This window comes from Rosa chinensis, chromosome 1, assembly GCF_002994745.2.
Source record: "Rosa chinensis cultivar Old Blush chromosome 1, RchiOBHm-V2, whole genome shotgun sequence".
Classification (NCBI taxonomy): Eukaryota; Viridiplantae; Streptophyta; class Magnoliopsida; order Rosales; family Rosaceae; genus Rosa; species Rosa chinensis.
In genome coordinates, this window is record NC_037088.1 from 58,897,506 (window position 1) to 58,909,372 (window position 11,867).

Consider the following 11,867-nt stretch of genomic DNA (forward strand, 5'->3'; position numbering starts at 1 on the left):
ATTTATTACAGTTTTGTTTTTTATCTTTTTGTTGCGTCCTCATCGTTAATTCGTTATTCAATTCACAAAACCATTAATGTTAACTTCATCAAAATCTTTATAATACCTTTATAAATACCGAAAGTAAAAAATTTAAAACACAAAAAAAAAAATCAATCTTTTTTTCATTGCTCATAGTAGCACTTACTAATTTTTTAATATGGATTGAAATAAATGAACATTGAAACTGAATGGAAAAAATAAAAAAATGGAAGTAAATCAAATTTTGATTTTATTAGGAAATTTTAATATATTTTAGAACGTCTTTTTAATTGATATAAATTAAATGAAAAATTTTCGTTAAACAAAATTTCTTTTTTAATTTGATATGTCATATGATAGATGATATTCCTGGAAAGAGAAATGGGTTGGATAAGTAAATATAATAATTGAAATTAAAATATAGGGTGTAATGAGCAAGTAGGGTGAACAAAGAAAATTATAGGGTGGCAATAGCCTCACCCATATTAATATTACTTTTTTTTTTTGGGGATTTCTTAAAATTGTCCTTGGATAACTGCTTTATTGGGAAAACTTCTAATGTGAACCATTAAAATGAGGACTTTATGAAGACTTTCTAGTTAACGAATTGGGATATCTGTTTTTTGATTACATTACATCAAATTGAGGACAATTTGAAGACTTTCTTTGTTGTTTATAAATTTTCTGCTTTATTTTAAGGGTCGTTGACCCAAAGCACCAAAATCAACTAAAATTATCTCAATTATCCCAACAACAAATTTTTATTCCCATTAACCCAATTTGTAGTAAAATGACAATTTTAGCCTTATTCTAATTAATAAATTATATTTTAACACTTCTCTCTCTCTCTCTCTCTCTCTCTCTCTACTTCGATGCGGCGTCGAACTCCGGCATCACGCCTGAAGCTCCGGTCGAAGCTACCGGGTCGAACTCAATCTCCAACACAATTCTTTCTCTCCCTCCCCGATCTCTACCGGTTTCTCTCTCTCTCTCTCTGTCTGTCTGTCTCTCTCTCTCTCTCTCTCTCTCTCTCTCTCTCTCTCTCTCTGTCTCTCTGTCTCTCTCTCTCTCTCTCTCTCTCTCTCTCTCTCTCTCTCTCTCTCTCTCTCTCTCTCTCTCTCTCTCTCTCCACATTATGTGCGGCATCAAACTCCGGTATCACATCTGAATCTCAGATCACCATGTCCTTGTCGTTGTCGTCCTTAGCAAAAAAGAGACAAAATCTCTGGTTTCCCGTGAAATTTGATCAATTTGGGTCCAGATCAATTTGACCTCTCTCACGGCGCTGCACATGATTACAGTTCAAACCTGTCCTTACCGGAGCGACTAGCAGTCCCCTAGCCGGTCCGAGTTCGACTACATCCGATCTCCCAAAAATCAGGTCCCTGGCTGCAATTGTCAAAGTCGAAGATGGGAGGAGAAGAAGATGTGGGTGCCCAGAGCAGTTTCTGGGTGCCCAATTTTTTTTTTTTTTAAGTAATGGGTAGAAGGAAAGAAAAAGAAAATTGAATGTCTATTGGAGGGCAATAGATTTTTTAAATTAATATAATCTCTTAGTTTTTTTATTTAAACAAATTTTTATTTGTCCAAATTTTGGGAGATTAGTTTATATTTTGGCAACCGAAAGTTCTACTGGGATACAATAGACGTCTACTGGGGGGCAATACACTATCGGGGCAAAGACGTCTATTGGGCGGCAACAGAGATTTATTGGGGGCAAAAAAACATTTCTGGTGAAATTTCAGCATATTCCGGTGGGTGGCTGCCGGTGACAGGAATCCGGCGGCCGGTGACTGGGCTCTGGCAAAATCTCCTATGGTTTCTCTCTCTCTCTCTCTCTCTCTCTCTCTCTCTCTCTCTCAGTTTCAAAGGGGTGAGGGTAAAATGGTATTTAAAAAAAAAAAAAAATCTTAATGGGATATTAATGAAGACCTCCTTAGAGTGTTTTGGGTAAGAGAGAATTAAAAAAACTTAATGAGGTAAATGAGAAAAAAATCTCTCAAAATGAGGTAAATGGACAAAAACCCTTATTTTAAAGTGGCTAAAGCTGGTGATTGCTTTTCTGCAAATTTATCATTTAGGGTGTGTTTGGTATGACTGTGCTTTTCAGAAAAGCTGGCTTCTGCTTATTTATGAGAAAAAGTAGCTGAAAAGCAAAGCAGCTGAGTGTTTGGTAAACTGGCTTTTTTTAAGTGCTGTCAGTGGCAAAAAGCAGTGGCAAAGTGTTTGGTAAATTCAAACTGGCTTGTGCTTTTTGTTTGTGGAATGACCAAATTGGACATAAGAGATTATTTTGCCTTGATTGTTTGATAATACAATGTTGATCAAATGCTTTTGTTATTAATTTTAATCTTTATTATGTCCTTATTCATTTTTGTCAACTTTTAATTTTTATAAATTATGGTGAGCATATGATTAATATTGGACAATTTTAAAAATAACTTATACAAATATATTAATAACATTAACAACAATTGGTTTTTGGTTTGCATCAAGTAACCACAAAAAATTTCATAACACATTCAAATGTTCAAGTTCGTGCACTCATCAAACTTTGAGTAATGCTATTTCTTATCATTTCCATTTATTGTGCACCATGACCATGATATTCTTCTTCTACATCATCATCCATCTCTATCCCATGACTTGACCCATGACCATGATATTCTTCTTCTACATCATCATCCATCTCTATGGGAGAAGCTTCTTGGTTGATCAGCAAAATGGAAAGAAAGTTTGGCAATCAAAAGTAGCCCAAGCTTTAGTACCTACGGAAGAAAAATAAATGCAAACCCCATTAAATAAGATGAAGAGGGTATGGATGACTATGAAAAGGATAAGATAAAGCAATCAACAATTAATGAGAAAGAGATTGAACATGGTTAGTGGCTAACCTAACAATTGCAAATAATTACTGTAAGAAATCATCTACCCTCAAAATTTCTTAGCAAAATGATAAAGAAGATATAAATTACAAAAATAAAGGGACACTGTCTTTAAAATCATACGTTTTGTAAGCAGTTAGAATCAAGAAAAGGCACCATTTGGAATAGATGCAGTCCAACAACCCAAGTTTCATCAATACAGAGAGAGAGAGAGAGAGAGAGAGAGAGAGAGAGAGAGAGAGAGAGAGAGAGAGAGAGAGAGAGAGAGAGAGAGAGAGAGAGAGAGAGAGAGAGAGATGCAAGACAGTTTTTTGGAAGATTTTAGGTTTTTGGTTGTAGTCACAGGCCAAATCTTTTCAGTTCTACTGTCCTTCATATTGTGTATGATTATATTGTGATTATATATAGTTTGTTGTTTGATTTGATCTTCTGAATATTGATTAGGTAATATTTGACCAATACTAACTTCATCAAAAGAGACAACCAAAGCCAAATAGCTAGCTCTCACAATGGGAAGGGCCGACCAATTTTATTAGATATTATTTCTATACTCGCCAATGCACTCAATTGGTAATGCTCACAGTTAATAGTCCAAGAAACTCATTGAAACAATAGATAGCAATCTCCACATATTTGTAGTGAAGCAAAACTGTATATTAGAAAATCTAATAAAAAAAATTGAGTTATCCCCATTCCTTGACACCAAACCATAAAGCATTCGGCCTCTAAACAACATTAATCTCCTTGATTATGGAGCTAGCAAGAAGATAGAGCTTTCAAAGAACAAAAAACTCTAAAACTCCATGCTCTGCACTTGGATCCCATACTTGTGTAAAACAGTACCAAAATGTTAAAAATTGAAACTTTATTCATATTACCCTAATTCAATTCTTAGGGGGCTGTTATTACATTACATTTACGTACATTTATTCAACTCTATAGTAATCAAGAACAAAATAAATCTAGATGCTTTTATGTAAAAGAAGATCAAATGGATACTAGAAGCTACAATGGAAAAGAATGAATGAATGAATGGTACTGGAAATAAAAGATATAATGAATATGAATTTCTTAATCAATCTTAACCACTTTAGGTAGATAGTGTGCAAGGTTTTAAAAACCAGAAAACGTCCAAGGTTCTTGCTTCTTTTCCATCAGCAATATAAACGCTTTTGGTTTTTTCCGTGGAATCATCCTTGGCTATCACTTGTTTAGAATCATCCTTGGCTATCACTTGTTAAAAACTAAAAGTCCACAAATCCAGTTTTGTATCTCCATGATACATCAATTATCATCGACAGTTTAGGAAAAAGAAAGATAGAGGTAGATACCACATTCCAAGTGAAAGAGTTTGAATATGAAAGATGATGGCTCAGATCCTATGAGCTGTTTGAGGATATTGATAACCCAGCAAATTTCTTGATTGGATGTTCAAGAGGGACATAGAGCAGACCCATTTGACCCATTTTATTAAAAATTCTGGATATAGCAAAATCACAGGGTAGCAGATATATGACCCAACAAGCATTCACTCGATTCAATTTTCCTCCCTGAACGGAGAAGAATGAACACAACATTGAGCAGACAAACACGAAAACTTAGTGGTGCCATTGAGCAGACAAGTTTGAAGAAGAAGAAGAAAAACCCAGATTTTGAAAGAAATAATAAATCAAAATCGACCATAACCCAGATTTTTAATTGTCAGCAAATCCCAGACAATTTGCAACTTGCAATCCACACAAATACTCAACCAACAAAGACAAGCCATCACATTCCCAATCAGAAAACCAAGCAAGGCATTAAAAATTAACTATCATGAACAAACACAAGAAATGAAAGATGAAATAGGAACTGAAATGGAAAAGGGAGGAGTTATTACCTGCAGAGCTTTCGATTTTCAGAGCCTGGTACGAAAATCTGGGGATTGGATTGAGGCTTCGAACACGAATGAGAGGAGGCAGTCAGCGAGATGTAAGAGCAGTGTTCACTGCGCGGCGCTGGAGGCTTCACTTTTCAATATGGAAGATAAGGGTTTGATGGCAGTGTGGTGTAATTGCTGAAAGGAAGAGAGGGCACAACCCGGTATTTCAAAATGTTCATTAAACTACAGTAACTCCCTCTACAGTGGAAAAGCCAGCGCTGGCTTTTAAAAGCATGGGGTTGCTGGCTTTGGCTTTTCGACTAAAATTAAAGAAGCAGCGGCTTCTGCCAAAAGCTGGGCAAAAGCAGGTTTACCAAACGCACACAGGTCAGTTGCTTATAAGCAGGGGAGCAAAAAAGCCCCCCCCAAACGCACCCTTAGTTCACTGCTTTATTTCAAATGTGTTTTAGGCTCCTCTAATAGATCAAGGTTGATTCCAATCTAACCTTCTGCATAATCATGTTGAGCATTTGCATTTTCTTTTTAAATTCATCAACGGTAGCTAGGAGGTTATGAAATTCAAATCCAGAAACTCAATATCATTTGTACCATATACAAAAACTAATTAACTAGTTTATATCATCAGTTAACTGATGGATTCAATATATTAGTCCAGTAATTTTGTTTCCATTAAATTGGAATGAATATAAGGCAGCTAGCTGATTGTAATGGAAATGATTTAGAAATACTAGCCTCTTGACACGCATTTTGTGCGTGCCATTTAGCCGTTTATTTTTGAAAATTTATGAAAATAGATAAAGATTGAAAAACAAAAAAGAAAATAAATGGATAGTGGGTAGTTATTTTCAGTTTTATGGCTAATATCAATTTCATCCTCTCTTGATGAAAATGTTGCTATTCTTTATATTAATAAACTATGAGCATTACAGGTACTTCAAAAATTTAACTATTCTCTACAGATTTGGTTTAATTAATAAAGATATAAATTTGAAAAGAAGCATTTATATTTCTGTAATTAAAGATGCAGTTAATAATTTTTTTTTGTTTTTTATTTTTGAAGGTGAAAGTCACGGACAATAAAGGTTCGTGTCTAGAATGGAATCGTTTTTATGGCAAAAAAGATGGCAATTAAAATAAGGGGACGCACCATTTTAACTAAATACTAATGGTATTATTAAAATAAAAAAAGAGCTGTGTTCTTCTCAAAAAAAAAAAAAAAGAGCTGGACACAGTAGTTTCCTGGGTATATAAAAGATGGCCTACAATTGTCAGAATCCCACATTGGCCCATCAGTAAATGTGGCCTTAATTTCTACGGAAAGCAACAGGCCTACAAGTCACAGACCCAACAAACGTGGTTGTTGTGTGACCATGGGTCTTGGACACACATATGTGGCTTTTGGCCCAATTTTGTCACATGTTATACGTGGCTTTGACTCATACTTGTCGCAGTGAATGCCTGTGCTGCAAAACTGATGGGGCTCTGAACCGACCCCGTACGTGGTTGCTTTGCATTATATGCATAATAAATTAAGGTCCATCTTCTACTTCATATCATCAGAATTCTTCTGTTCTTCACCTTGAATTAGTACGTAACTGCACGTAACCATCAGTAAGAGTTTCATCAGAAAGGTTGCTGGGTAAGTGGGTAACTAGGGTTGCCTTTAGATCACTGATAAGATGTATAATGTGCACCTGCCTAACCTAACAGAGCTGCAAATTAAATACGATGCAATACAATATCATCATATATATATATAGGCTACGGGGACAGTGAGATTAAAGAAACCAAAGAGACCTAAAGCCTCAAGCAAACAGAGTACCAACATCCCTCTGAAATTGTAATGGAGCAGAGGAAAGGCCGGAGATTGATACTCTTCCCACTGCCCTTGCAAGGCCATATGAACCCCATGCTTGAGCTGGCCAACATTCTATACTTCAAAGGCTTCTCCATAACCATCATTCACACCAACTTCAACTCTCTAAACCCTTCAACCCATCCTCACTTTACCTACCACTCGATCTCAGATAACTTATCTGAGAGCGAGGCTGCTGAAAAGGATCTCCTCCTCCTCCTTTCTCATCTGAACACAAAGTGTTTTGAACCTTTCAGGGAATGCCTGGCTACCTTGGTATCTGATGTCTCAAAAGAGCCTGTTGCTTGCTTGATCTCTGACCCTGTCTTTGATTTCACTCAATCTGTAGCAGAGAGCCTCAAGATCCCAAGGATTCTGTTAAGGACCGGTAGTGCCTCTTTCACTGCTGTTATATCTGCATTTCCACTTTTGGAGAAAAAAGGTTACATTCCAAAACAAGGTACAGTTCCTTTCTTTCTAAAAGACAAATGCAGATTTTAAATTTACACTTTATTGGATCTGAGATTAATCACCACGCAGAAAACTTCATTTTGGCTCTGTGACATCATATTGGATATGAGGAACAAGCCAAGATAGCGGACTTCCCAGCCCACTTTTTTCTCACCACAACTTGACGCTAATATAACTAATTAATTCATGAGCTACACCACTAGTAACAAAATCACATAAGCTTGCATTTGAGTTGTTGCTCTCTTCATCACATGAGCTACATATCATTACAAGTTATTACTTGCAGCTTGAGCTTGTCTATTAGCTATTTACAATGCAGCACATTTGACAGCACTTATATCTGCTTAATTTCTATTTGGGCATCAGATTCTCGACTGGAGGAGCCAGTGACAGAGTTTTCACCTCTCCGAGTTAAAGATCTTCCAATGATCAACAGTTCTGACCCAGAGAGATTTTTAAAACTAGTACACAACCTGACGTACGAAACCAAGGCCTCATATGGGTTTATTTTTAATACTTTTGAAGACCTTGAGCAACATGCACTGGCCACACTTCGCAAGGAACTTCACATTCCAATTTTCCCAATAGGTCCATTTCATAAGTGTGTCCCAGCAACCACTTCTACAAGTAGCTTATTATCACAAGACCGGAGCTGCATTTCATGGCTAAACACTCAAGCACCAAAATCGGTTATCTATGTTAGTTTTGGGAGCATCGCCACAATAAACAAAGCTCAGTTTTTGGAGATAGCCTTGGGACTAGCCAACAGCAAGCAACCCTTCTTGTGGGTGGTTCGACCCAGATTAGTCCATGGATCAGATTGGCTTGAACCGTTACCTGGTAGGTTTCTTGAGACCTTGAATGGTAGGGGACACATTGTTAAATGGGCACCTCAAAAAGAAGTGCTTGCCCATCAAGCAGTTGGTGTGTTTTGGACTCACAACGGCTGGAATTCTACATTGGAGAGTATATGCGAAGGGGTACCTATGATTTGTATGCCATGTTCTTCTGATCAAATGATGAATGCAAGATATGTAAGTGATGTTTGGAAGGTCGGGTTGCAGTTACAACATAGGTTTGAGAGAGGCGACATTGAAAAAACCATTAGAAAACTAACGGTAGAGACAGAAGGGGATCAGATGAGAGATAGGCTGTCAAAGCTAAAGGATGAGGCAAATCTTTGCCCGAGACAAGGCGGCTCTTCATACCAATCTTTGAATGACTTGGTTAATCACATTTTATCATTAGAATCATTTGTTTATAAAACTTGATTGAAAGTCAGTGATTGATTAGAAATGTGTGTGGGACATCATTTACAAAATGAAATATGATTGTTCTTTTGTATATTATTTAGGGTCTTTCTAAATATATCCAGCAAATATCTAAGTACACCCAGCAAATTTTTTTACACCCAGCAAACTTATAAAATTTCTAGTTACACCCAGCAAGTTTTCCTATAATACATTTTTCTTTAATTAAATCCAGCAAAACCCATACACGCTGGCGAAGAATACAATTCCCTTGTTCTTCTGAGATGAAGAAAAAGAAAAAAAAAAAAGGAAAATAAAGAGTTCTAGGTTTTTAGTCCTAAACAGACGGTACAAGTCATAAAACCAGTATGGTATGATTACTTGGTTAGTGATACTGAGTTGATGCTCCATTGATTTCCTAACCTAACAAGAAAATACTGCAGTCATGGTTCTCATTACCTAGCTACTGAGATCGAAAATGCTACATCTTCCCCAAACTTCCAAATTCCTGAAGCCCAGATGTACGTATTTATGCATCCACATGTTTGTGTGCATGTCTGCTCATGGGTTCGATAGCTTAAAATAGAAAGAACAAACCAAAGTTGAAAGGGAATTGAAGAAGATACATACAATTGGGGTATGACATCCATCAACTGGATCCTTCAATCTCTAGTGCAATTAAATCAGAATCTGATGAACTCTCTGCATTCTCATCTTTTATCTCCACATCGTTTGTCTCTGGTGTACCATTTTGGGGTGCATATATATGTCATGTTTTCATCATTTATCTCAAGCAAACTTAGAAAGTTTTGATAGCTCACATATGTTAGAATAAACGGGTGTATTGTATTTGGATTTGTGCAGATTTTTTTTAAATGATAGACTTTTTGAAAAGTCCACAGACTCTTTAAAAAGTTGATAGACTGTTATGAATTTCTTAAAACCATTGATTTTAGCAATAGATTATTATTGATTCATGAAAATTATATACTTTATTTGAATGACTTCTACAGATTTCCTAAAATGTACAAAATATAAAATAAAAAAAATAATAAATAAAATAAAATAAAATAAAACAAATGCAGCCCAAACACAAAATAAAATAATAACTTGTTGTCTCTTCAATGCTTCAGTATCTTCTAATAGAAATTGACTCAAATAAATGATTGTTAGTCTGTCTAGCGAGTTTGTTCTCATTCCTAATCTCCCAACCAAGGTTCTAAATCTCTGCGATATTTCCGATACCCCCGATATCTCATTTTTTCGACGGACCGATATATCTAGGGGGGTAAATATCTTATCTGTCACCGTTTCTGCGAAATTTCTTCGACATCGTCAAATATCCCCGATATATCTTCACATGTTTCTCGAATGTGGATTTAGGTAACGAGTTGGTAAACAAGTCCGCTACATTATCCTCTGAACGGATTTGATTCACTTCAATATTTAGAAATGTTTGTTGTTGCTGATTGTAAAAGAACTTAGGCGATATATGCTTGGTGTTGTCGCTCTTGATGAAACCTAACTTCATTTGCTCAATACAAGCTGCATTATCTTCATAAATGCATGTAGGTTCATCTGTGGTAGACTTCAAACAACAAGTTCCTCAAATGTGTCTAACTACAGACCTTAGCCATATGCATTCTCGCACAGCTTCATGTAGAGCGATAATCTCTACATGATTTGAGGAAGCAACAATAAGGGTCTGCTTTGTAGACCTCCAAGATATTGCAGTGCTTCCCATGGTAAAGACATAACCCGTTTGGGAGCGACCTTTGTGAGGGTCAGAGAGATACCTTGCATTAGCAAAACTCATCAAGACATCATTGTCATTTTGATGGAAGGGAAGAGGAGCACGGAAGGTGGCGCTTTGCCTTGTGGAGTCCGATCCCACACTTCTGTTTTTTCTGTTCTCTCTATAGGGATAGAACAAGCCCATATCAATCATACCTCTCAAGTATCGAAAGATTGTCTTTATGCCAATCCAATGGCGGCGTGTTGGCGCAGAACTGTGTCGAACTAACAAGTTCACTGCTAATGAGATGTTCGGTCTTGTGCATTGAGCTAAGTACAATAATGTGCCTATTGCACTTAGATAGGGCACTTCAGCCTCTAATAAGTCTTCGTCCTTATCCCTTGGACGAAACGGATCTTTTTCAGGCTCAAGACTATGACCGATCATGGGAGTTCTTACAGGCTTTGCTTTATCTTCATTAAAGCGCCTTAATAATTTTTGAGTATATACTGACTGATGGATCATAATCTCATCACTACGGTACTCGAGTTCTAGTCCGAGGAAAAACCGTGTTTTCCCAAGATCTTTCATCTCAAATTCGGATTTCAAGTACTTAGCAGTTTCCTTTAACTCATCTAGAGTTCCAATTAGGTTCATGTCATCGACATAAACTGCTACAATTGCAAATCCGGAACTTGTCCTCTTTATAAACACGCATGGGCATATTTCATTGTTGACATATCCCTTCCCAATCAAATAGTCACTTAGACGGTTATACCACATCCGTCCGGATTGTTTCAATCCATATAGTGAGCGTCTTAATCTTATTGAAAACGCGCTCTGTGGTTTAGAGCCACTTAACTGGGGTAATTGAAGTCCATTTGGAACCTTCATATATATATATATATATATATATATATATATCTCTGAATCTAGATCCCCATAGAGATATGCTGTAACCACATCCATAAGCTGCATGTCAAGTTTTTTGGAAACTACCAAACTGACAAGGTAGCGGAACGTTATAACGTCCATTAATGGAAAATATGTCTCCTCGTAGTCGATTCCAGGGCGTTGTGAGAAACTTTGCGCCACAAGGCGGGCTTTGTATCTAATAACCTTATTTTTCTCATTACGCTTTCTAACAAAGACCAATTTATGATCAACAGGCTTTATACTTAGGGGTGTCAGCGTTATAGGCCCAAAGACCTGTCGCTTTGTTAGTGAATCCAATTCAACCTGGATCTCATCTTTCCATTTAGGCCAGTCTGCTCTTCGTTGACATTCCTCAACAGAGCGAGATTCGATATCATCGTGTTCTATAATTCCTGGAGCAATAGAATATGCAAACACATTATCAAGGATAATAGAATCTCGATTCAACGTCTCATGTACACTAGTATAATTCATCGAGATCTCCCTATTCCCTGGAATTGGTTCTAACATTGGAGCGTCCCCCAATGATGTCTCTTAGACATAACCATAATCCGGAATATCTTCATGAGATGGGTTATTTATGTTGATGATTAATGGATCTTTCTGTGCCAAACTCACTTTCTTTCTCGGGTGAGAATCCATCGAACCTTTGGGCCTCCCATGTTTCCTTGTTGGGAACCCGGCCTGAGCCACATTGCCATCACTATTAGTGGTGGAGGCGCCATGCCTAATACCCCTAGGGGTGGCTTCATGTCCATGATTTTTAGGGACATCAATCCTTGCAGGCACGTTTGAAGCAGGTATATGTGATCTTGTCACTTTAGCGATATCA

At 36.9% G+C, this 11,867-nt stretch overlaps 1 protein-coding gene and 1 long non-coding RNA gene across 2 annotated transcripts; one reads left to right on the forward strand and one right to left on the reverse strand.

The window, feature by feature from the left end:
- Nucleotides 1–2,450: 2,450 nt before the first annotated feature.
- Nucleotides 2,451–5,042, reverse strand: LOC112182232. Its single transcript, XR_002929341.2, has 2 exons — nucleotides 4,786–5,042; nucleotides 2,451–2,789 (listed from the first exon to the last, which is right to left on the reverse strand). It is a non-coding gene; the product is annotated as an uncharacterized LOC112182232 (long non-coding RNA).
- A 1,502-nt stretch (nucleotides 5,043–6,544) lies between these two features.
- LOC112180645 (UDP-glycosyltransferase 76F1) lies at nucleotides 6,545–8,463 on the forward strand. Its single transcript, XM_024319209.2, has 2 exons — nucleotides 6,545–7,103; nucleotides 7,481–8,463. Exons 1-2 carry the CDS (start codon nucleotides 6,632–6,634, stop codon nucleotides 8,383–8,385), a joined length of 1,377 nt encoding a protein of 458 aa, XP_024174977.1. The 5' UTR covers nucleotides 6,545–6,631; the 3' UTR covers nucleotides 8,386–8,463.
- The last annotated feature ends 3,404 nt before the right edge of the window (nucleotides 8,464–11,867 follow it).